The sequence below is a fragment of the Notolabrus celidotus genome, chromosome 3, assembly GCF_009762535.1.
Source record: "Notolabrus celidotus isolate fNotCel1 chromosome 3, fNotCel1.pri, whole genome shotgun sequence".
Lineage (NCBI taxonomy): Eukaryota > Metazoa > Chordata > Actinopteri > Labriformes > Labridae > Notolabrus > Notolabrus celidotus.
In genome coordinates, this window is record NC_048274.1 from 25213726 (window position 1) to 25241095 (window position 27370).

General features: G+C 38.9%; 1 protein-coding gene and 1 long non-coding RNA gene across 2 annotated transcripts in view; one reads left to right on the forward strand and one right to left on the reverse strand.

Annotated features, from left to right (window-relative positions):
- spata17 (spermatogenesis associated 17) overlaps positions 1-24517 on the reverse strand; it is a 42096-nt gene extending 17579 nt beyond the window's left edge. The window contains 8 exon segments of the mRNA XM_034680939.1: positions 3654-3896; positions 11058-11147; positions 11149-11182; positions 17772-17875; positions 20246-20296; positions 21846-21927; positions 23994-24083; positions 24396-24517. Of these exon segments, the coding sequence (XP_034536830.1) occupies positions 3654-3896; positions 11058-11147; positions 11149-11182; positions 17772-17875; positions 20246-20296; positions 21846-21927; positions 23994-24083; positions 24396-24463 (762 nt within the window). The 5' untranslated portion in view covers positions 24464-24517.
- LOC117810931 overlaps positions 24005-27370 on the forward strand; it is a 40723-nt gene continuing 37357 nt past the window's right edge. The window contains exons 1-3 of the long non-coding RNA XR_004630878.1: positions 24005-24142; positions 26858-26992; positions 27092-27185. This is a non-coding gene — a long non-coding RNA (uncharacterized LOC117810931). The remainder of the gene's footprint in view (positions 24143-26857; positions 26993-27091; positions 27186-27370) is intronic.

The window sequence follows — 27370 nt, forward strand, 5'->3', positions numbered from 1 at the left end:
ACATCGGTTATCGTGCCAAACCCGGGAATTTGGGATCTAGAGTTTCTGACAGGGCTACTAACTAAGAACCCATTCTAGTTTATTTTCTATAGTCCAGAGAGAAGTTCGATATGCAATTTGTAGAGATGAAGTGATCCATGCCTAATAATGAGAGCACTCTGCGCTCATTTGGCTCCTCCCACTCCTCCCACTCCTCACTGTAAGAGACTCACAATGCTCTTTGGACTCTTCAAAGAGTTCTACATTTAAAAAAAAAAACATTTAGACAATAGTGTGCGCTACATTAAAGAAGTAGCAGATGAAACAACAAATAAAAGAAAGGACTATTTTTGTAATTACGAAACGCCGTTCATGATGAAGACAAGAGAACACTTATGAATCAGAAAACGCAGAGGAGCCAGGAAGTGGATGACATTTTTTTGTCTTTTTGTGAACAAAATAAAAAGGAATCTATTTGTAGCTTGAATTCCTTTGTAAGGGGTTTGAAAGTCACATATTTTTTGGGACCAAAACTTACAAGTCAGTTTAACTTTAAACAGCTGTCTGTCACTTTTAATCCTTGTAAATCATCTCGTCATTGTGGCTCCTACCCTGGAGTGTAGGGTTTCTGATGTCTACTGACATATCAAGACAAAGAAAAGTCGCTTTTAGCACCATGTTCCCTTTCTGACCTCATTTCCCCACTGAAACCCTCTTAACACCTCTGCAGGCTCAGAAAGGAAACATTTGAAGGAATAAGTAGTAAATGTACATTTGATTGCAATGAAAAACAAACCTGAACTTTCTTAATTTGTTTTACTTCCTACTTCCTACAACCTATGGCATGGCAATTACACTTTTCAAATTTAAAAACCAAGTGTTGTCTATTCAGTTTGTTGTTTTGATGATGGAATGCTTCTGTTAATGGTTCATTGATATGTCATGATGCTTTACACAAAGTTCAGATAGATGGGGGAAAGACTGTGGTGATGCAACATTCACTATACAGTGATATACTTAGTAAGCCATGCAAGCAATCCTACATTAAAATATTTAATTCTTAGGTTGAAAGTTAAATACTTACAAAAATATAAGACTTGTATTAATTTTGAGCAGATGTGGACTTGCATCCTCATGCAGAACTATGTAACTTCTTTCACTGTTAAGTGTAATCTTTGTAGAGTGTTAACTTAGTGTGGTACACATTAACTTTAATGTTGTTGCTTTGTTTGAGGTGACCTTCAGTTGTTGTTTGGTGTTAAAAAGGAGGGAGGATGAGAGAGGAGAGATAGAGGGAGGGACGGGGACCCTGTCCTTGCTCCTATCGCCACGGGATCGGTGGCCTGGCCTGACCACTTCCACAGCCAGCACCTCAACCTTATCCATCACCACTAGATAGTTATCACACCAGGGAGGGAGGGGGCGTGGGGTGTAGGGATAAGAGCAAGAGAAAGAAAGGGGGGACTTCCTGCACTAATCACACACACATACACACACACACACACACACACACACACACACACACACACACACACAAAATAGAGACATACTAGTAGGCAGGACAGAGATAGACAGGTGTGTGTTAAATAAAGATAAATAATGTATTCTCCTCTATGTCAGCATCAAGAGACCTCTCTAACACCATTAATGAACTCATCCGAACTATAGCCAGCTGGAGACTGGTCTGCGTGTGTGTGTGTGTGTGTGTGTGTGAGTGTGTGTGTCTGTGCATGTGTGTGAAGTGCAGCTAATAAAATGAGACAGATCCACGCCTCATTTCTGCTCACTTATGTTTTACATTACTTGAAAGTAATAATAGGGAAAGCACTTTGCCATAAAGCTCTACAGAGCGTAAATAACACAAATGGTGAAATGGCTCCTCATGAAATCATCAACATACACAAATATGCATGCAAAGAATCACATACGCACAAGTACACAGTTGAACTTTGATCATTTGTAGAGAGTTGAGGTAAATTCTTCATCAAACAAGCCCCAGTGATGCTACTGCATTGCTTTCAAACTCCATAAATCCTGCAAAATTAATAATGTATCAAAAAGCATGTTACAAATAATACTAACAATGGTTCAGTACCATGTGGTGTTACCAGTAAGTCATGACCATAGTACAAAATATGGACATAGTATCCGTGACGTCACCCATCTGTTCCTGAGCGCTGCTTTGAAGCCAATTGACGGCGGCAGCCATATTGGAAATGCAGAACTCAACCAGGCAGAGTGTGACATAGTGTGAGCCTCCTAGCCAACAGCTATCTGTTCCCGACCGGGAGTCACGCCAGTCATGTCCTTATTTGGGCAAAAACTCGTAATCTTAATATCTTCTGAACCGTCACGTTAGAAAAAAAATCACCCCCCGCACAGTGTGTGCCTATAAAGAAATTAGCTACTGTAGCCAAGACGTTTTGTTTATTAATGCTGCAAAGATCGTCTTTCTCCCATTCATGTCTATGTGGTTTCTGGTGTTTCTGCAGACAGCCTCAAGCGGATTCTCAATGTATTGCAGTTTATAACACTTCCGCATGGGCTTCATCATTTGAGACCGGAGGTTGCCGATTGGTCATAACATGTCAACCAACATAACTGATACCAAGACCCTGATACTAAAGCAGCTACATGAAATGAGCTGTGGTTCATCTTTTGTTTACAACTGTGTTTTCCCACTATAACAAGTCCAAATGTCTTCCATGATAAAGACCTCAGTTTATTTATTTTTTGAGTGCATTTACCGATAGCACCAGATCCTGACAATTTCTGGAGTTGCCCTTTCACGATGTAGCACACAGTAAGAGAGCATTTTTGTGTCACACATGATCTCAACTACCAGAAGTACGCATTTTGTTTTAAAGTGGAGTTAGTGCCAGAGGTAAACATACAGGTCAACAAAGAGGACTTGATAGAGATGACTGTTTTAGTGTTATTTTCACATGTATTTGGATGTATTCATAAAAGGACATTACACAGACTTTGTACAAGAGGGGCTGATCAGACAAGTTTAGGTGTGTAGAGCATGTGTGAAAAAGGCCACCAAGCCTTTTCAATTATAGCTTTCTCTGCACATTCATTGGAGATTGAATGGCCTTCTATTTAAAAAAATAACCATGTAAATAAAAAAAAATGGAAAAAAAAAATAAAAGTAAAATTACAATGGCGTAGATGTGCAGAGAGATCCTGGTGTGTCTGTGTTTAATCACAGATCACACTGGTTGGCCCAGCCAGGATGGAATTATTAGGACTACAAATGAGATGTGTGCATGGGACCGACATCTGACAGTAAAGTGGAGCAACACTGTCAAACATATACTGAAGTGCTCTCTGAAATGGAGACAGTAAACGGCTTCGAGCAGAAGCCCCAAGAGAGCTGTCTGCCATGTTTTAATGATGTCATTCTTCTTTAAAAGGACTTTTAAAGGATCTCTGCTTTCATCAAGAACCAACTCCACTGGGACAAGAAGGGGTTGATGGGGGGGCTCTAATAATTGCTATGACACTTTGTAATAACTAATACTCTCTTTCACCTCTTGTGTTCTGTTGCTTTCTTTTATCTCATTCCTTCCCTTCATTTTCGTTGTGTTTTGTGTATCCCTTTTATACTGATGTTTTTCTGTCTCTGCCTGTTTATGTCTGTCATGGCTCTCAAGCTTTTAACACCTCACCTGCTGTTTCTTGCCGGCTATGGGGGGCAGTATAGACTTGGAGGAGCAGCAGCTTCTATTGGTTTTGATCCATGGAGATTCAAGAGTACCAGGGACACTGGGGGCTGTTGGGCTAAGCACGCCCAAGACACAAGCCCTTCCCCCGGGGGCCAGTCTTGTGGGGGGCTGGTATCTGACCTGCCTCAGCAGTTGTTCCATCTCATGGGGGGCTGGCCTGAATGGAGGGTTGAAGACCCCTGGGCACTGAAAGGAGAACGAGAGAGAGTAAAAGAATGAACAATTGAATATGATGGGGTGCATATGTTTATGTCTTTCTAACTTTGTGGCTTTAAAGATATTGCTCATATGGCCCCAGTTTCTAAAACAACAGTTTGGTACAACTGAAAATACAAAAGAGGACAACATGATTATATATTCAACAGAGTTGCTCAGCCTTGATCCATATTTGTCCAGTATAATTTACAAAACCTTCACAATTGTTATATTAAACTGCATAGAGTTAAAAAGATAGGATGTTCTCTTTAGTATTTTCTCAATTGGTTTAAATTGAAAATTCAGATCCATTTAGATTCTGTATTGTTATTACATTTTTTTGTACATGGTATTCATTAAATTAAAAATTGTTCACCATCTTGGACAGCTTAGTATTAAAGTAACTATAGGTAGCCATTTAAACCTTTGAGGGCAACAATGAAAGTTAATTTTAACATCAGTTGGACATTTTATGCATTATATCACAAAAGTTTTGCCTTTCAACGCTCCAGTTATTATGACTGCCTTTCATCCAAACACCATTGGTTTTGGCCAAACACTTTTACCACGTCCAGTATTTGGCCAGCTTGGTTCAGTGTGTGCACTTAATGCAAACTGAACTACTGAATACCTGGCTAAGTCATTTTTTTATCACAATAACCCAAACACAAATACAGTATTTACACACATACAAAACTTAGCCTCCTCCTGTTGTGAAGTGGGGTACAAATTGGCCACAGACAGCCTCAGTAATAATTATTCAAATCACAGTGATCCTTTTTCCTGTGTGTTAATTACCAGACCAAAGCTTTGAGTTGGAGGACTCTGTATCTACTCTATATGCTAATAACACCCCTTGCTATTTAGGCCACTCTAACAGAGTGGGACAACCGAGAGAGAGGAGAGAGAAAGGACATAAGAGGGAATTTGCTCTAACTGTATCAACCCAAACCTCACTCTTTAAAATAACATATTAACTGACTGGTTAATTAGTAAGTGTTTCATTATTAGACCATGAGTACTTGTGATGTGTAAATGTCAAGTGTTTCAGCACAAGTAGAGAGAAATGAATTCAACTACAATGACCCTGATTTTTGTAACCATGGGTTGAAGACATAAATGGATAACAGCAGATTTTCAACCGATAGAGAGAAGTGGACCACCACTTAAAACTAAAGCAGTTTCAATGTCTCCAGCTGCAGATTAAACATATAATTGAGGCACGAAGGTTTATATTAAAGTTTTTTTTTCTTCCAGAAATATCTCAGTCAGATTGTGCAGGTTTTTCTAAGGACCTCAGTCATCATCCACCAGATAGTGTTGTATTATGTAGGGAAAGCCGGATGTTCTGTTATCATGTAAGCAAAGAACAAAGCTGTTCAATGTCTGCACCATTATCATGCACAGGAATACCAAAATATGACCGTAATACAACTTTTAAATCAATACAGTAAATACAATTAATCAAACAATGTGTTACATCTATTCTTCCCACAAATTAGATTTTTGAATACTTTATTTAATTGAAAATAGAGCAAAGACAACATATCATATGTTGAAACTGAAAAATGTGAATGTTTTATGAAAAGTATATGCTATAACATATTTTCATATGCAGTAAGATTGTCATCCACAATCAATGAGCTAGTCTCTCGTCGCTCTGCCCCTTGTGTCTGATAACCTGCGTGACACTGCTGCAGAGGGAGAGAGAGAAGGTCCTTCAGTACGTCCCTCTCTTTAATACACTTATTGAAGTGGGACATCTAATGTTCACCTTTCTTATACTGCTGGTTGATGCAGAAGTCTTTCGACACTATCTTCATTTTAAATCATTGCGAGACACTTGTAAGTACCAAGCCTTGTCCACATGGGGATAACCTGCTGTGATATCAAATGGAACACTTCAAAACACAAGTTGTGTGGTTTTGGCATCTTTATTACACGTGCTGCTGATAATTGTCGAGAGAACTGACACATAGAAGAAAGCGAAGAGAAATGGTAGGAGGTGGAGCAGGACATGCCACTGTGTGTATTAGGAGAGGAAAGCTATTGGTGCGGTGTGTATTACTCACTTCCTAATAGATTTAATTGATGACAATGTACTTATTCTGAGGGAAACCTGTACCTGCAAAAGTTAATTGTATTTGCAAGCTTGTCTTCCAAATTACCTTTTAGGTTAGTGATACACCTGAACACAAATTCAACTTTGAATATGGGACATTTCATTCTATCGTGGGTGCTGTGTATATGTGTCTATAGACATTGTGCTTTGGTCGAAATTGCTTGGGAACAGGTGTCAACTTCACATGTTGGAACTGTACTTCTTAAAAAGATTTATCATTGGCCTACTACAGCAGGACTGCACTGACGTATTTGCATTCACACTCTCCTTCTTATCTTTGGACCCTTTAGAATGTCACAACAGCACAATGATAAACAATCAAGCATTTGTATACAATACCATATCTACATGGCTATGGTAACTATATCACAGTGGGTTTATAACATGAACAGTTTATACAACAGACTGCAGTTCACTATCAATGTAGATATATTTCACTGCAAATTAGTGTGCATACCTAATTTAAGCAGGAAGGTACGCATGGTTGAGAACACAAACATTAAACAATCACATACTCTGAAAAAAAATTCTCACCCTTTCCAAAGACACACACACAAACACACACACGCACACAAACACACACATACAGGTACATGCAAGCCCAAAAGTACCAACCTAGCTACAGGAAGAGCAATGATGTTGACCCCAGGAACACACCATCTCTGTCTCTGTCATAGGGACTTGGGGCCTTTTGGTAAGCCCTGTGTGTTCGTGTGTTCGTGTGTTCGTGTGTTTGTGTGTTCGTGTGTGTGTGTGTGTATATGTGTGGGTGTGGTGTGTGTGTGTGTGTGTGTGTGTGTGTGTGTGTGTGTGTGTGTGTGTGTGTGTGTGTGTGTGTGTGTGTGTGTGTGTGTGTGTGTGTGTGGGCTGGGGTCCGAGAAGTGAGGAAGGATGAACTGTGTGGGAGAGCCATCTATTCACTGCTGACAAGGTCAGAGCTACGAAGGGAAAGAGTCCCCTGCCATATGCAGAGAAAGAGAGATAGAGACAGAGAGAAAGAGAAAGAGAAAGAGAGAGAGAGAGAGAGAGAGAGAGAGAGAGAGATGGACAGAGGGCGTGGAAGAGCGTGCAAACTTTCTTATTTCTTTTTTTTCTTTATTCTAATATGTTCAACATGATTGCATATCAAATTAAGGTTCGGTATAAAGCCATTTCAAAGAATGTAGAGGGTTAAACAACACTTAAGAGCTTCATCTAAGTGACAACCAGCTTACTCCGCCTTTGTTATAAGGTTTTATGCATGCGAGCATCTCAGATGAACATGGAAATTCTGCAGAAATAGGTTGTAAGTATGACGATGACGAAGCTGGTCACAGGCACGAAGAACAGAGAGAGACAGAGAGAGAGACAGAGAGGGAAAGAGAGAGAGGGGTCTAGTGGTGCTGAATCAACAGTGACCAGTGCACTTTGTCTTCATTATGATCCCAGTGGGGAGTCACAGAGCTGCTTGGATGCCACACACCACTAACACAGACACACACACTCACACTCACACACACACATACATGAACACCTGTGCCAGGGGAAGCACTAAAATACTCCACTCAGCACATCAGTACAGCCTTGAGGACACTTACTTTCTTGTGTGTGCGCACACACACACCTTAACAGAGAGCCACACAGCCCACCTTCTTTCTTTCCACAAAAGAAGGAAAGAAAGAAGACTTTCTTTTCTACTCTCTGTCGGGAACTTCCACTCTGTGACTCTTTTTTCTTTGCTAAAGTGAATACTACATTTCCTGCCAAGCACATGCCTATGTTTAAGTCTGGATGCTTATAAATATAGTTTATAAATATAGTTGTGCCAACTTTCTCAGAACAAAGTTGCTGGTGAGTCTTAAACATAAACTATGTTCTCTGGGATATACACTGAAAACGGACACAGTAACTGTGGATTTTACTTTTTGCTTAAGTTGAAAAGTCACCTTTTTGGGGGGGTTATGAGATGCAGGTTTATCGCATATGTATCTATTACACTGTGACACTTTACCTTTTAAATTGTTTTTATGGTAGGTCCTGTCTTTATTGAATGTGTGTATTCGTTTACGTCTGCGAGTGCATCATTTGGATTGGGTGTCAATATCAATTTCGTTGTGGCACAAAAATGACAATACAGGCTTCTGATTCTGATTCTGACATGATCATATATATATATGTATATATATATACATATATATATTACATATACTAGATATATATATATATATATATGGCAAGCCGTTCAGGAAATTAATATATGGAATGAAGTCTGAATATATGGATTGAAAGTCTGAATATATTGATAAACTTGATATATATGGAATGAAACTCGATATATATGGAATGAAGTCTGAATATATTGAATGAAACTTGATATATATGGAATGAAACTTGATAATTGGAATGAAGTCTGAATATATGGAATGAAACTGATATATAGGAATGAAACTTGATATATATGGAATGAGTCTGAATATATTGAATGAAACTGATATATATGGAATGAAACTTGATATATATGGAATGAAGTCTGAATATATGGAATGAAAACTTGATATATATGGAATGAAGGTCTGAATATATTGACTGAAACTCGATATATATGGACTGAAGTCTGAAATATATTGAATGAAACTCGATATATATGAATTGAAGTCTGAATATATTGAATGAAACTTGATATATAGGAAGGAAACTCGATATATATGGAATGAAGTCTGATATATTGAATGAAACCTCGATATATATGGAATGAAAACTCGATATATATGGAATGAAGTCTGAATATATTGAATGAAACTTGATATAATGGAATGAAACTCGATATATATGGAATGAAACTCGGAAATATGGAATGAAAAATCACGTCATGTATGGCCTGCGCCATCTTGTCTTTCTGGGATGTGATCATAGGGGTGTGATTTTGTTTTCCGGTTAGACGTAGCTTTTAGTAATGCAACCATGAGGGAGGCACGAGATGTTTTCACTGCAATTTTAATTAATGAAGGGGTTATCAACCCCTTGGTAATGCATGTGCTGTTAAGTCAATCCGTATAGGAAAAAGGAACCCACCCCTCCTCTCTATTAAGTTGGTTTCATCTAAAAGTGATGATCGGACCGTCTGCACAGAGAGACGAGAGGAACACGAAGCAGTGGGCTGCAGAAGCATTTAGGAGGGTAGTAAACAAGTGAAAATACGAAAATATTAATATCACAGGTTATACACACTTCTACAAAGGCTAAAGATATTGCCCCTTCTTTATTCAGGTGGTTCAGTCCTCTAGTTCGCTAGCTAACTTTTGTTATGACTTGTGATAATGTAGCATCCTGTTCAATGTTAACAGGTGGAGCTCATACCTGTGTGCATCATCTGACAGTGAGTGAGTGTAATGAAAAAGTACGACCAAATTACCACAGGTTACAGAGGGTAGAGGAAAATGTGTCCCCTCAGAAACACTAAAAAGAAGTGCAAAAGGTTATTTTCAGAGAGACATTAATAAAAGATGAGTCTCTTTGATGACAATAAAACAATACGATTATAAGTGGTGTTCAGAGTACTTATTTAAGCTTTCCATTCAATATATTCAGACTTCATTCCATATATATCAAGTTTCCTTCCATATATTCAGACTTCATTCCATATATATTCGAGTTTCATTCAATATATTCAGACTTCATTCCATATATATCAAGTTTCATTCCATATATTCAGACTTTCATTCCATATATATCAAGTTTCATTCCATATATTCAGACTTGCATTCCATATATATCGAGTTTCATTCCAATATATATCGAGTTTCATTTCAATTATTCAGACTTTCATTCCATATATATCGAGTTTCCATATATTCAGACTTTCATTCCATATATTCAGACTTTCATTCCATATATATCGAGTTTCATTCCATATATTCAGACTTTCATTCCATATATTCAGACTTTCATTCCATATATATCGAGTTTCATTCCATATATGCAGACTTTCATTCAATATATTATTTCCTGAACGGCTTGCCATATATATATATATACATATATATACATATATATATATATTCTTTTTTGTTACTGTAGTGTAATAGTGACTATAATAAATATTATAACCAGAGTTCATGTGCATGTGAACTTATTTAAATTAGTACTTTTTTACTTATTAGGTTTAATTGAAAAATCTGCCGATATTTATGGTCAGTGTATTGAAATCTTTAGGATGATTTTTGGGCTTTTTTGGCTTTATTGAGAGGATGTTGGATAGGGTCAGAAACTTGAGGAGAGAGTGGGCCACCAAGTTGAGGGGCATGTGATTTAAACACTGATCTAAACCAACACCCAATTATATATTTTCACCAAGAGTTGTGTTTTTTTCCAACTTTTTTCAAAGTCACAAACATGGCTCACAGTAAAGAGTAAGCTTCTATATTAACCATGTACCTGTACTATATGCCACTTTAATTATTATTAATATTATAATAAAATACATTTGCAGGAGTAGTAATTAGATTAGTGTTATCATTAATGAATGACTTAAATGGCTCAAAATATAAAACTTTAAAAAGACATTGAGCAAAATATTAATCAGTAACTGCTCAAGCAAAATCATGATTGCACTTTCAGTTGAGTTTAAAGACTCATCTTGTATACCCAGCGTGCACATTTGTCACTCTGCTAACTGCTGTCCACTGGAGCCTGACAACACTGAGCTGAAAACATCAACATGGTGCTTCAAACTTTATTTGTTTTGACACGCAGTCCAATGTTATACAAGCGCATGTCATATGATGCTGATTTCTGTCATGGCTTGAGATTAATTGTTTTCCACGATTAAACATAATTCTGAAGAGTGATTCAACATAAAAATAGCTTTGAATGGAGCTTTCAAGTCAAATAAGTGATTATGTGGAATTACTGTCTGAACCATTTCTACAGGCTTATAATTCTGTGGTAAAGAGGAAGTGATAACTTTACATTTCTATGAAAAAATCCTGGTCTAATACTCATAATATCTATGTAAAATGTGTGAGATTTTGCTTGTGTTTGTGTGACATGACCTGCTTTGTACTGAGAGATGATGTGACTGGTGAGCTTGGTTATACCCTGGCTGTCTGCTCTTTAACCATCTTCAGACAGCCTCTCTCTCTCTCTCTGGAGCTCCTCATGTTCATCCAGCTCCCTCCTACAGAGCAAACATAGATAATACTCAATTGTTTTGACATTTAAATCCCAACTCATCATAAGTATGAATATTTTATAAAAGGTAATAAAAAATGTATTCCACCTGCAAACATCTTGGATATACAGTAGTTTTACATCTGCATACTTTAAGAGTCCTCCGATCTCTATCAGCTGTAGTTAATGCACTCATGTATGATTTCTGAATGAAAGTCACTGGATAATGCTATTATTTTGTTTAATTGACATCAACTTCATCGGCTACACACATCATAAGAAACCAGTGTTTTCATACATAATACCTGTTTGAGACCTTTATAACATTTCATGTTTCATATTAGGTTCATTGTTTATTGTATGCCAATGCTTTTCAACTGGAACACCTATATAGGAGATTTGAGTATGCTTTAGTGACATATTGTTCTGTTGTCAAGCAGACAGTCACCTGAAGCATCCTTTGGATGGATTAAAAAAAACACCTAAAAAGAGGGGACGGAGGACGGGGGGGGGGCAGAGGAACTGTGAAAGAAAAAACAAGAGAGCTAAGACATCCTGGATGGGGAAAAGTCTAGTTAGAGCACAAGAGGCTCTAAGTGGGAGGATGATGGATATATTTCATCACTGCAGTCAGGACATGGTCCGTCTGTGACATCTGTTAAGCGGAGCCGGCTAAATGGATGCATTAAGAAGCCCATACACAGCAATTTCATTCTGCAATCCACACAGCCTTATTGTTACAAAGGGGGTAATACTGTAAAAAGGGGAAGCGAAACAGTACTTAAAACACGCATGCAATGGTAATGGGAAAATGCATACACACACACACACACACACACTGCTAAGAGCAAGCCGTACCTCATCAACAATCCTTTGCTTTCTATTTTTTTTTAATCCCTCCTGTTTTCTCCCCTTTCTTCCCTTCCCTCTTCTCTACCCAACTTCTGTTTTCAATTACAAGCCTCCACAGAAGAATCAGAATATTCATAGTGTGTCCATAATGTGAGGTTAACACATTCTGCAGCTACTGACATTTAAAAAGAAATCACAACACCCGCTCCCGTTGCCTTTGCATTCTCATTCCTTCCACTGCACCAGATTAAATTACAAAATAAATGAAATATGCAGAGCACTGTGTGTGTGTGTGAATGTGTATATGAGTGGGTGTGTTTATGTGGAGAGAAAGAGAGAAAGTCTAAATGTGCCTAAATGTGTTTATGTGATATTAAGCAGAGCAATTTAGGATTGTGTGTATGTGAGGCCATATGTAAATATAGAGGTTGCTTGGCCCCTATTTGTCCACATGGCTGACAGGGATATTACTTATTAATGTAAAATATAAAGTTTTGGTTTATTGTAGGACAGTTGGTTCACAAACCAATGTGCTTGTGTGTTTCTGCTTTTTATGTGTAGTTGTAAATCCATGCATTAAAATGGTCTGTAAAACAGTTGCATGTATTAACAGGGGGGTCAGGACCTGTTCTTGAAATTTCTTCATGCGTCTGTGCTGAGACCAGGACCATTTCAATGTGTGAGTGAGTTCAAGACTATGTGTTCACAATTTTTTCTGTGATGTCCCATAAGGATGTATGTTCAAGGAATGTGTGTGTGTGTGTGTGTGTGTGTGATGTGTGTGTGTGTGTGTGTGTGTGTGTGTGTGTGTGTGTGTTGTGTGTGTGTGTGTGTGTGTGTGTGTGTGTGTGTGTGTGTGTGTGTCAGGCTGAATCTGTGACCTTTGCTTCCCTGCCCCCAGCCCCAGTGTTATTAATTGCTGTGTAGTGGACAAAAGCCAAACAGATTTGTAACGGCTGAAGGCAACCTCGATCTGTGTCGACCCAACCAGATAGGGGCCCGCCACAACATACAACCCTCATTAGCCGCTGTTCGGAACACGCAGCACTTGCTCCGTGCTGTGGGTGTGGGTATGTGTATGTGTGTGTTTTGACTGAGTGAAAGTATAAGAAAGCGGAGAGAAAAGCAGACAATAAGCAAAGCAAGACAGGAGAGTGGTAAAGCAATGGCCTATTATTTTCTTAATTTCTAGAATATAAATACAATAAATTCTTGCTTTTTTCTGAAGTAAATTGAGAAAATTATTGTGAGTCTATCAGTTAAAACCTTTATCTTATACTGATTTAATTTTACTACTTTGCTCTTTAATTAATTAACTTCAATTAAAACTTTTTCACATATTGCAATGTAGTCAAAAAATGATGCGATTGTAGCATTTACCACCTTTCAGCGAAAAGTTTAGCCAACTAGGCAGGATAACTCTTCAGCTTTATGTATAATACAATCAATGGGCACATGTAGACATTTTTCTCATCATACAATCAATTTCTTTTGCAAAGGTGGTGTCAGTGAGATGGATTTTTTTTAAATATTTTTTCAAAGGTATGAGAACTGTAGATTGTATCCCAGATCCTTTACATGGAAGGCGTATTAGGAAGTGATCTGTTCAGGGCCAGTATGAACTAGAGGAATGATTAAGACAGCAAACCCTGTTCCTGTACATATGAGCAGCTGATTACAGTTAAACCTATGCTTTAATGTGTTCTGGTCAATGAAAATATATTTAGAGATTATATGTATTCCACTTGAAGGTCATTCAATTTTAAGACAAGATAAGGGAATTACTACAAATGTGTTTAAATTGCTTTTTATGTCAGTACATTTCACTTTACATTCGTATGTAATATAAGGTGTTTCATCATGTTGGAGTCGTTTGAAATTTTGGATGACTGGTATAGCCATCTTTATAAATATTGTTTTACTACTATCATAGCATTGTTTCTTCACAGTGAATGAACCTTATATAGTGAATATTGGATTTACAGGCTGCAGATTACTCTTGTAGCTGCTGACTGCTGCACAAGTTAGCCAAGCATTCCTGAACTACTTAAAGATAACTGAGACTCTAAGTGACATTCTCACCCCCATACTGTTAACTTATTTAAATGGCTAAGATAGTACACTAAATTTCTCACTTTCCTTCCCTCAATTATTTACCCCCTGGTTCACCATGGGGCTTACCAGGCTGATGGGATATCAGAGAGGGAGGCATTGTGGGACAGCAGGGCCACACCTGCGACGTCGTCCAGGCCAACACCAGAGCAGCTAATTGGCCAGGGTTTAAATATTTAATTGGAGGCTTGACCTGATTGGCTGTTTTAAATTGCTCCAATTAAATGATTCAATAGCTGGCAAGGAGGGGGTAGTCAGGCGTGTCAATTTAGCCAGTGACCGCTCGATGTATTGAACCTTCAAAACCCTCATAAGAGACTGACTGAGTTGATTAACTAATTCACTGAAGAAGTTAAAAACTGATGCCACAAAAAAGGGTGTGATGCAGAAGATTCCATGATGGGAACTATCTCAATTAAATATTCTCAATATTAAAAAAGTAAAAAGATGACAACTTTCAGCATTGTACATCATTTTCTCCAATGTTTAACTCTCCAAAAGTTAGTTCCTAAAGAGGCAGGGAGCACATCAGCTTTATTTCAGCCCTCTCTCTCTCTCTCTCTCTCTCCTCTCTCTCTCTCTCTCTCTCTCTCTCTCTCTCTCTCTCTCTCTCTCTCTCTCTCTCTCTCTCTCTCTCTCTCTCTCTCTCTCTCTCTCTCTCTCACACTCTCTCTATCTCTCTCTCACTCTCACACTCTCTCTCACTCACTCTCTCTCTCTCTCTCACACACACTCACACACACACAGAATACGGAAATCCAATCAGACTGAAGAAGTGAACTTGTCTCACACCAAACTGGATCAGAAAGAAAGAGAAGCAAAAAAAGACTGACGCATAGAAGCGGAGAGTGATCGCAGGGCAGGCTTGCAGGCATTCCCGCACTCTCTCCAGCATAGCAGCTCCTTTCATGAATGTCCTTGAGAGGGACACAAAAGAAGGAGGAATGAAGAAGGCTGGAGAAAGAGAGACAGGGGGGAGAAAAGTAGAGAGAGAGAGAGAGCAAAGCATCACTTTTGCTGCTCAGCCTAGCAGCACCAAGTCCATAAATTCTTCCTTGTTCTCTTACGGATAAGTTAAAATGATTTTTCCATGTCGTTGCAACATCACAGGGAGAATTATTTATCTGATTATGGCGGTAATAATTACCCAGCTGTTTATTGCAGATAGAGGAATTATTCATGTAGTCAACAGGCCGTGTTGGTGGCGGCAGCGATGACACAAGCACATTTAGAAAATATGCAAAGCGGGTTTGCTCCGCTTTCCTAATTGCCCCCATCGTCCCGCTGCATGCCCTTATTAAAGCCCAGGAACTTTAAGTGTCTCCCTGACAAAGTGATAAATTGTTGGGGTACCATGGAAAACTGTGGCAGAGTGGGGACTGTGCCGGGGTCCTGACTTCATTAGGGTATGCAGAAGGAGGGGAACGATGAATGATGGACACAGGCACAGTGAACAGGTGACAGGGAGAGAGAAGGATACAGAGGAAATAGAGAAAGAGAAGGAGAGAAGAGAAGAAAAGGCAAGAGGAAGGAAAAGTGAGGGCAGACGATCGCAGAGAGGAGTGGAAGTAGCGTGTATTAGCTGTATGCTGTACCTAATGAATGACACAGATGGTTTCGTGCAGGGGAGATCTGTCATCAGAGAGAGACTGCAACAGAGTCAGAGCGAGAGGGAAGAGAGAGAGGTTCAGCAGTCTATGTATTACTCCTATATCATTACCATGCACAGCCGATCAGCCTGTGCTAAATGGGGACCATTAGTCCAACTTTGAATAATTTATGCAGCGGGTTAAACGGACAGACAGACTGATCTACAAGAGGGAGGGAGCAGGTGGATTAAAAGTGGACCTTTACGGGGTGAGTGATCAGGCAGCGAGCGATCCGAGGGCTCAGTGGCTAACACGGAAAGGATATTTTAAATAAATGCCGGCATGGCGTTAATTGATCGTGACCCCAGCAGCACTAAATAAACATGTGATTAACTGGAGAGAAAGTGACCTCAAAACCCTAAACTGCTGTGGAGGAGGCTGCGTGGAATGTGAGGAGGAGACTGGGGATGTCAAACAGCTGATAACAAAACAACAAACCAAAGCAGGGGGATAAGATCGCATTTTTGTGCTCGTTTAGGTTATTTTTCAAAAGATTTACTTCCATATTTTATGTTTAGTAATGTTAATTAATACTATAATAATACATAGATTAATGTGTCAAAATAACAAAAATTAACAATTACATTTCCCAGCCTTAACATTTGCTTCTGTTGTGAGATACAGCATTCAAATAAAGTTATGTCATTTATTACAATTTACACCGAGGAACTTCACGATGTGTGATTGGACCAAATCGCACCCAGATCTAATTAAACATTAAAGTTATAATTTCATGTTCTAAGCGCTTATTCCAAGTACATTTTAGTTAAAGTGATAAGTTATAGTTATACATTGTGCTTTTGAAAGATGGAAGATATCACTACTTCCTCTGTTAGACAAGGCAGAGTAAAATAGATAAACTATTTAAAGCACACTTCAGTTGTACATCTTTCATCTCAGGTATAGTACCAGAACACTTGACAAAGTCCTGTGTGTGTGTGTGTGTGTGGTGTGTGTGTGTGTGTGTGTGGGTGTGTGTGTGTGTGTACATGTGCATCTGTTTTTGTTTTGTAATAACAAAGTGGCAACATCCTTAATGGACTTTTACAGCCGAGTCCCCCCTACCTCTAAAAGGGGCAAAGAGTGTGGAGGAAAGGTGGAACGATGGTGGGGAAGTGAGGGGGGAAGTCAGTGATCCAAGGAGCACTTTAACAAATTTACATTTAATTTTAGCAGAAGCCTAAAGATATTTTCTGGTAAAATATATTAGCAACATTAAAAATGTGACTATTAGCTAAACGTGAAGTTTTTTTTTGTCAAAAATAAAAGATGGCGTATCTCTAGCAGTAAGCCCTGGAGCACAGGATGTTTTATTAATGCACAAGCTGCTGCGGTTCAAATCAGAGGCTAATTTTTAATTTCTTCACATCGTTCACTTCTCTCTCTCTCTCTTAGCCCCGAGCACTTTAAGAGGACTTCTCTCTCTCCTCTTTCCTCTCACTCTCTCTCTCTTTGTCTCTCCATCTCTTTCATTCCTCTTCCCCTATCTCAGTACTTCTCCTCTGAGGTAATGACAATGTAAGTAGATACTGAATCTTACCAACACCTTTCTTTTACATACACACGCACATATTTCAGACTTATGGGTGCACCAGTTCACCTGTTAACCAATTGCCTTTACATCAATCAAATTAATTCATCTTAACCAACTTGGGTAACCCAGTCCTTTGGTGGTCCCTGAGCAAGAAAATGTTTCACCACATAAACGGTAAATGATACAAAACACTGCACAGCAGAGAGTGTGTAAGACTGAAGAGAGAAAGGAGAACACCTTACAAAATGGTGACAGATTATGTGTTGTAACAGAAGAAGCTTTTTTTCTTTTCTAATATGCCAGTTGCAGTATCACTTAAAAAATATAAACAAGTGTAGACCTGAGTAAAAAAGTAAAAAATGGAGGGAAAAGGAGACATTCATTCAATTACAATAAAATCAAACTGCCAGTTCCTTTGTAAGGCATCAAAGTCACCACCTTTTTTTTACCTGACTAGTTCATTGTTCACAATGACTCCTTCCAGGTAGAGCTTGCGTGCATAGAAATTATGGATGAACTTCCTCACAAAGAATCCTCTCCATCTCCGCTGGATCTGTGAGATATCAAAGCATTCACAGATTCCCTTTAGAAGTTTCCAAATGACTTCAGCACAAATTATTTCATAATTCAAATAAGGGCATGGCATGGGCAGATGATTTTTTCTGTGACAATATTTAACTCATTGCAAGCGTCATACTAAATTAAAAAGAGATTTATTTTATTTCAATTTAATCATATTTGTTAGCTGGATAAAGTCTTATTTCTTTTACTTGCAGAGGATGTTAAATTAAAATATAATACAACACTAGAACAATTCTAACACCATGAACAACTATGCAGACATTATTTTTCTCGGGAGGGGGGGGGGACAAGCTGTCACAGACCCATGTTTAACTGTGTCAGTCCACCTTGATTGTGGAGGTTGCAGATTATGTAGCGCGCACACACACACACACGCGCACACGCACACACACACACACACACACACACACACACACACACCACACACACACACACACACACACATGCCATTGGACCATTTTAAAGCAAGGGGGCGGATGTCCTTCAGACTAATTAGGAGATTAAAACGATGGCAGGTAAAAGAATAATCACACTATGAGAAAAAGGGAGAGGAGAGAAGAGGAGAAGTGGAGGATGGGGAAAAACAACAAAGAGCAAAATGAGAATTAGCATTGATCTGCCAGTCAATAGATAATTTTAAATAAAGTAATTGCCGCCTCCCGAGTTCTTGCTGACCTTTGTTGACTAGTGAAATCAATGCTGTTGAATCTAATACAAATCCGAGGTGCGGCATGTAAACACTGGTTTCTATTACGGCCCTAATACATTATCCTCTGTTAGCTACCACGCCGTGAGAAAGACAACAGGAGGGGAGAGAAAAAAAAAGAATCCAAATTGATTCAAAGAAAGTGTCACAAGGGGGTCCTGAGATGATTGTGTCTCCTTTTTTTCTCTTTCCCTCCGTTTCTGTATTTACGCATTAAATTTGTCTTTGCTCAAAGATGGCCTCTGAGCACAGATGACCTTCACTCAAATGTTAAAACTACTAAAAAAATGTTTGGACTGCAGTGTAGTCACCATCAGTCCGGACAACAGTTTGTAGAATATAGGCAATCCAAGAAAGTATTAATCCACTTAAAGACAATTATCTCTATTTGTCCCATGTTGTCGGATTAGGATCAGTTGGCATTATACAGTGTAGCGTTAAAGAACAAACTCCACTAATGAAGCCAAAGTGCTGGACTAGGGTGGTGAAAGTGTGTTCTTAAAAAACTTAAGGGTTTCTTTTTGTGTTTAATAAAAACTGAAGTAGAGTAAACTAAGAATCATGCACTGAACAAAATGCACAGCTTGCACAGAGAAGTCCCCCTTGGCTCTATTTACATTGAAACCAGCAACCTCTAAAATTGCTTGCAATGAGCCACTTTGCCTCTCTTTCACATATATTCTTCCATTAAAATTCCCATTGCTTCCTTTAGGAAACTGTGTTTTTATATGGGTAATAAAAGGCCTCTTTTCTATAACTTCAGAAGCTTCTGCCTTGCTCTATATGGCGACTTCACCCCTAACCTTTTCACCCACTGACCTAAAACAGCTGGGTCAAACACTACCCCTAGATCTATGCATCTCCTATCATGTGACATTTATTGAAACAACAGGGTGGTCAAAATTTATATGTTTGGGTTTCTATTAAGTGTAAAACCCGAAGCCTTCAATTTCCAGGCTTTTTCGACCAATATGAAAATATTGTAACCATCTTCCTCGACCTGGGCGGCAACGCGGCCTCTTCAATAAACACTAGTGGATTTTTTGTGGGCCAATAAAACCCTTTAACGGTTCAGCAGAATGAAACTGTTAGCCAAAAGAGTAGGCTTTATGGAAGTATAAAAATATAAGGTTTCTGTGCAATATCCTTGTGTAAAAGTGCCAAAGCATCAGTCACAGCAAAAATGGTATGATTTATAGATTGAAGAGAAGTAGCTGCAGATGGAATATAGGGAGCATTTACGTAACATTAGCATTGAGGAAACTGATAAAAATTCAACAGGAGAGCTTTCAACAACATGTTTTTTCAGAGGCCTTTTATAAGCAATGTGCCACAGTGAAATTATGTTTAAGGTCATTTTATGAAAAATAAATAAATAAAGCAAATGGTCCTCTACAGTGTAATTGTTAACAACTCAGGGTAAGCCTCTTTAAAAAAGATATTAGTGCAAACATACAGTATGTGTTACATCTACTAAAAAGTCAGATTAGAATGGACCACTTTTGCAAAGTGGCAGTGTGATTAAGTGCTTACTGGCTGCTTTTCATGGGGCCTCCCATTCACAGCACACAGAGAAAAAGAGTCCCCCACCACGACACTCCATTTGCTAAAACAAGACACTGTGGTGATATTTACCCTGACCGCCGTCTCCTCGTAGAAATTCATCTTCATGATAAAATATGCCTCCTGTGAACACAAAGGAAAAGATGGCGTTACATCTTGTCTCCCAGCCCTCTGATCTGTCCACAGCAGGCGTCAAAGATAAAGAGCTCTTTATACATAATACATTGCACAGAGGCAGCGCAGATAGGGCCACTGTAGAGGGGAGGAGGAGGGAGGGAGAAGGGAGATAGGAAAGCAAGAGAGAGGAAAGGAAGAAGTGAAAAAGTCAGAGGATGGAGAGAGAGGAGAAGAGAGAGGAAGAGAGAGAAAGAGGGTGGATAGCGGGACTTTGTATCAAGGGGAGGACGGGACTCTCTTAATACACTAACGCAGACAAGGGCCAAGAAAATCTATGGTAGTCAAGCAGCGAGCTAATGGAGATGTATGACGGCCAAACGCTCTCCTCTGGATTTCATAATCAATGACAGCTCTGCCAGCAGTGACAAACAAAAGGCCAGAGAATATTCAGGGGCGCACTCGACGAGCCGTCACACACCTAACGTGTCTGCCGACCACTGGGGGCATATTTCAGGAGCAAACTGGAGAGTCGGCCATAAAAGGGATTCATATCTCAACACGTCTTTTTTAATAACAACAGGGAAGAGAGGGAGCAGAGGAAGGGGAAGGAAGACAAAGACTTGAAAGGAGGTTGTAAATTCAGTTTGATGCTTTGAGATGAGGCTTTGTGCACATCACATTTCACATGATAAGGTCTGCAGAGTAAGAAAGAAAAGACAGAGGGAGGGAGAGAGAGAGAGAGAGAGAGGAGAGAGAGGGAGAGAAAGGCAGGGAAGAATAGAGTCTCTCCGGGCTACTTCAAAATAGTGCACAGTGGCAATTTTGAGTGATTCAAATTAGCGCTCGTCTGTTTCCAATGAGAGCAAACAGCCTCTTTTAGCCCATATATGTGTGTTGTGACACATCCTTCATCGTTTAATTCAACGTCCCTCAACCCCACCCCCACCCACCCAACCCCCCTTTTCCATTTCTTGAACGTCTCCCAAACGGCGGCTGGCAGTTATGCTTTAGCAAACAGTCAATTTACAGGCATGATAAATAGCTTGTTGTGATACGTTTACAAAACTCAATCCAGGGGAAAATTATACGTGAGAGCGCTGGGTATTGGATCCGGTATCAACAATCTGTTCAATTAAGAAGCAGTTGGAGGCAATATGCTGAAAATTGGGGCCTTGTTTTACAAAAGCACACACACACACACACACACACACACACACACACACACAACACACACACACACACACACACACACACACACCCAACACCACACAACAACACACACGAACACACACACACACACACAAACCCTCACAACTCTTTCCTTCTCTCTGTTCCCCTCCTCAACTCTTTCCAATTCATCCCAGGAGTTGTGATATAGATGGAATTCCTTATCATATTGCATCATATTTCCTAAGTGCTAATTTCCTGATGTGTAATGAGTGAATTATATCTCTTAAGGTCAGACACAGGGACTTAGGAATATAGCAATTGAATTCTAATGCATGCTATCATAACATAATCAATATATCTATAGCCGTTCCAGGCTCTGGCTTACCTTCACCATTTGTCTGAAGCGTGCCCTTGCTGTGAAGCCCCGCCATATCTTCTGTATAATGACTGCCTTCTTGTGCAGATAGCTGTAATAAAAACCAGTTTGTACGCTTAGTCGTTGAAATGAAGAAAAACACTAAAGTTATTCTGATAAATGTAAATTTAATTGTGGATTTCTTGTTTGACCGAAGTATTTTTATGCTCAGAAATGATCCAATTACGTAAAGATAAAAACAAGAATACTTAAAAAGCAACAAATAAAACCTTCTTTAATACATTTACACTGAAAAGAAAAAACAATAATAAACTAAAATGTAAAACAATGAATTTCTGCTTCATTATGCAATTAAAAAAATCCCAATCACAAATTCCCCCTAAGTCAATTCAGCTTCAATGAACTCTGATCTCCTTTTTCAAAAACAGAACAATGAAAGGATAAAAGGAACTGTTTTGTTTTCTGCATACAAATGTTAGGTTGTAAAGACTTCAATTAAAAGGTCAGGGAAACATTATGCTTAAAAAAAAAACACTCTCATAAAGAGACACACAAAGAGAACATTCTGCTCCTCCAGGCTTCTCGATCATGTCTAGTGAGCCTTTCACCTCCTTTAGTAGGCGGCACACATTTGTATTCATCTTCTTACATACTCTAAATGCAAGTCCACCACGATTCTCTGCCTCCAACGAGGCCATCAATTTCCAAAAGGCCATTCATATGCCCAGAAAATCAATGCTTATAGTGGGGAAAGCACAACCCCGGAGTTGCACTTAGGCAGCTAAAATTGTTGCTAATTATCCACTTAACGCATTGATCAATTAACTAAAGTAATCTGAATTAACCTACTGTCTGGAAGTTTGTCTGCTGACCCTGCAGAATGGTGCTGGGGTCACAGTACAGGAAAAAAGCGCAGAGATAGAGACATTCATTTTTGTGTGTGTGAGAGGAGCACAGAGTGCGGGCGACATTTATTCCTCAGGCCATTTGCAAAGCTCTAGAAGTGTGATAATTATGAGAGTGAGCTAGTATCAGGGTTTCCCTGGAAATTAACTCTTCAGAGACCTGCCTGGATGTTTTTCAACCCCTGAAGGAAAAAAAGCTAACCTCATATTAGTATATAAAATATTAAGGCTTGTATTATTTTGCCAATGGCCTTTGAAGGATTTTAAAACAACATTTTTTCTTGTTTGCAGGTTCAAATGAGGAAAACACACACACTCAACATATGCACACATTTCCAGTCGTGGACAGTAACAAATTAAATTTACTTAAGTACATTTTTTTGGTATCTGTACTTTACTTGAGTATTATTTTTGGGGGAAACTTATTACTTTTACTCCACTACATTTAGAAGATAATTATTGAACATTTTACTCCACTACATTTCTATCAGTGCTCTAGTTACTCACTACTTTAGCTTTGAAGTCAGCTCATGAATTTCCTTCTCTTTTCTGAAATCTGATCCCTAAGACAGTAAAATGTGTTTGTGTAGTTCTGTTTGTCTCAGTGGTTTAGTCGTACCTGTATGTCGTGCGTCTCCACGGTTGAACGTGGATCAAACACAGAGCAGATTTCACTCAGATCAGGCATTTCATTATAGGTGGTAATGATGGCTGTAATTCTCCACATGAGCACCCATGTACATATCTTCAGACCATGTTAGAGGTTTTTAAAATGAAGAATGTTACGCATCGTTTGAAACGTTCACCCTGTTTCCCACTCTGCCCAACATAAAAAAAGTTCACTGTCCAACCTGAGAAAGCGTATGGATCTACAAAACATTTGTTTCATTCCAGATGAACATTTCAACTAAGGTGTCTGTGCTTGGAGTAACTTAGTTTCTGTTTTTATTCCATGGTATAGTTTTTAGAGATTTCAAGTGCTGGTTTCTAAATAAACATAATGTAACAGAATGTACTCCTATGTATTCTTTATTGCCATCATGCTTTGTGAAAATACAAGGTTTTGAGATTTTTTAAAAAGTACTTTGAACACTTAAGTATCTTTAAAAGCAAGTACTTCAGTACTTTAACTCAAGTAATAATCTGACAGAGCAACTTTCACTTGTACTGGAGTAATATTTGACCTCGAGTATCTATACTTCGACTTATGTAATGAAGCTGTGTACTTTGTCCACCGCTGCACATTTCATACCTGAGGTAAGCTCGCACCCTGCATGCTCTAAACCAGCTCTGGATCCGGATGGCAGCCTGGTTCTCCTTCAGCCTGTTCTCCTCTGCTTGACTAAGGGACACAAACACAAGAAATAGCAGGAGAGTGATCCTGTGACTTCAGCTAAATTGGTAAGTTGCATATAACAACCATTACGTCAGAAACTAAACTTGTATCTTAAAAAAAAGTGACACTTGGATAGTTGAATTAAACATGAAATCCTGATGGTAGCATTAGCTGAGCTCACATGTAACGCTGTTAACTAGCTCAGTTAGCTTCATTAGTGTAACACTGGTTTGTTTTGACTGTCAAACTATTTAACATCAACCACACACGGTCCGTCATTTCCAACCAAAACGTAGTGGTATTTATAATTACACGTACCTCTGTCTGTAGAGGAGATCCGATTTAAACTGTTCAATACTACTTTCTATCTTCAGCAGCTCCGCCATGTTTACGTTACACAGTTTACCTGTTGTCTTGACAACAAGTCTCCCAAGGTGGTGGTGATGCGTTCAGGTCATCTAGAAAGTTAGAATCTACGGTTTTTTTTGTTTGTTTGTTTGTTTTAAACTTAGTTTTTATTTGGAAAAGGCAACTTAAACATTCATTTATACATCTTTACTGTATCTGTTGCTATATGGTTTTATAAAATATAACATAACAATAAACAAAACACAAAAGACATACCTTTAAATGAATGAATTAACAAATAAGAGTAATATAACATATACAAGAGAGAGCAGAGATCATAGAAAAAGGAAGACAAATAGAAAAATAAAATAAGTGAATTAATAAAGAAACTAAAAGAGCACTTCACCAACACAAACAAGGCAGGACTCCACCTTCCAGCAAACATCCCTCTGCAGTCTCACAGAGTGTTATCTTTTCCATCAGATGTATTCAGAAACTTTCTCAATCCATAAACTGAGTGACAGTGGCTCAGTTTTCAGTCTACGGTTTTTCCCAAATAAATTACACTTCATTCAACCCATCGTAGCAAAACATATCTTCAGAATTATATTGCCAGCCTACTGATGTAAATGTAACAAAGGAGCTCTATAGATATAACAAAATAGCTTACATAAGTAACTGTCAATATTTGTCCAAATTATCTCTGACGTTTGAGGCCCCTGCTTTTATAATGTCACCAGGGGCATTGTAGTGGGGGGACAAGTGGGACTGACTTCCTAGGGCCCAAGTGGGGAGGGGGGCCCTTAATGGCCTGAAATATAATGTATTTTCTCTACGCTTTTCTTTTTCTTTATTATAACAGCAATAAGATACTAGAGTTGTCTGAATAAATAAACAAACAAAGATTCCTTTCTGGAATTTTTTTCAGGCTCCGTGAGATGTGTGTCTCATGCCTAAAGTGGGGCATTGTCATATTTTCATAGCATCTAGTGTGACTGAATCAGATTGAAAGTTAACTGTAAGTTTTAGAGTTTAATTTGACTTCATGAGGTGAGATTATACCAAATAATGCCCCTTGTTTTTATTCAACAAGTCACTTGGCTTCAAATAATCTTGTTTAAAGAAGTGGACAGTCTGAAGGTCAATATTGTGCAGTTACATTTGGAGAAATTGTAAAAAATATATATATATTTTGATATGTAGCTTAGATTTGAGTCAGTTAACCAGGACAGTTTTAAGCATATATTTTATTTAATGCAAATAAACCAGTATTATGGCAGCAATGTTATATTTTGTAGGGTTGGCTGTGGTGATGGGGCCCACTGAGATATCTTTTCAGGGGGCCCAGAATTCCTGGCGACACCCCTGAATGTCACAATTAAGTGAAGACTTGCAGCCTTTTTGATTTGTTGTGTTTTATCTTTAAAAACATGAACTGACACTCCATTTTATGTTGATGCCTCGTGCAGTTCACTCACAATTTCTCTGTAATTTGTGTTTTTGATAGCTATATGTTGAGTTTCTGATGGCTTTAACTTAAAGCCTCTCTATTGAACACAGAGAACGTGTTGAAAGTAGACACCTTAAAAGAATGACGTCATAGCCGAACCTATATTTTAAAGATGGAGGGTCAAATTAACTAAAATTATCCACCACAATTATTTTGCAATTAAAATAGACATAAATGAGTTATTAAATCAGGTCAGTTTACTGTAATCATTTTAAGATCTGGAAGCATTTTGAAAAATAACTTTGTTTACCATTTGCTAACCTTCCAGCTGTATTAAAAGTAAAAACCAACAAAAATAAGAAAGAGCGCTGTCCTAGTTAAACCTAATGAAATGCTTCACAGAGGCCCATCATCTTGTTTATTTCCTTTGCATCATCCTCCACTTTATCTGCTTTATTGAAGCAGAAATAGAGTAGAAATATGGGAGAATGGGAGACAGACATTTTTGAAATCCCTGCTCTCTGGATGCAGATTGTGGATCTGAGTATTGATCTGCCAGCTGCCTCACTTCTTCCTTCCGTCCTTCCATCCATTTCCCCCCTTCCCTGACGTTATCATCCTTCATCATACAGTTATCAGTCTATTTCTACCTATTCCTTATTCCTTACTTTTCCTTCTCATCACTCCTCTGCTCTTCTTCAGCCATATGCACCTGTCAAAATGATCTCCGCGGCAGGGAGGGAGTGTGTGTGCACTTCTGTATCTATGCAAGGAAAGATATCTGTCTGGCCAATAGTCAGATGGAAAGACTGTCTGTTTTATAAATTACTCCTCAGAGACGCGAGGACAACAAACACAGAAAGTGGATTGATGTGTGTGTGTATCTATCTCCATGCTCTTCCTTGTCTGGTACCGGCTTCTCAGCGAGGAAGACAGCGTGCTTGTTTAAGTGTCTTCTTCTGTCTCTCTGTCTTTCTCTCAGGCCAATTTGCTGTGCAAGGGCCACCGCAGTGCCGAAGAGCACTAGACAGACGTCGTAGGTAAAGTTATGGCTGCAGGGGCGAACCATGGCGGCTCAGCCCATCCATCGAGAGGCAGCAGGAGGGCGGCCACCCTGGTAATTACTGGGGAAATGTTGTTGTGACAAGATGCTATGAACTGCCTGTGTGAGTGAGAGAGACAGAGGGATTTTTACCAAAGTGTTGTTTTGTTTCAGACAACACTGTAAGGACGGCTGGAAGCCATTCGTCCTGCCCTAACACTGATTAGGTGTCACCAGGAGTGTATCTATGAGGGAACTACAAGAAAAGGTGAGTAAGAGCACTTCATAAAAGGACATGCTGTTTACACACGATCTAATGACCCACTTCTGGAGCATCATCTTCTCTGTGTCCCTCTTCTCTAATATCACAGTCTTCCATCATATTCCTCCACTTGCATCTCTCTGGATAACTTTCCCCTCTTCCTCTTCTCTTCTTCTCAATCACAACATTTT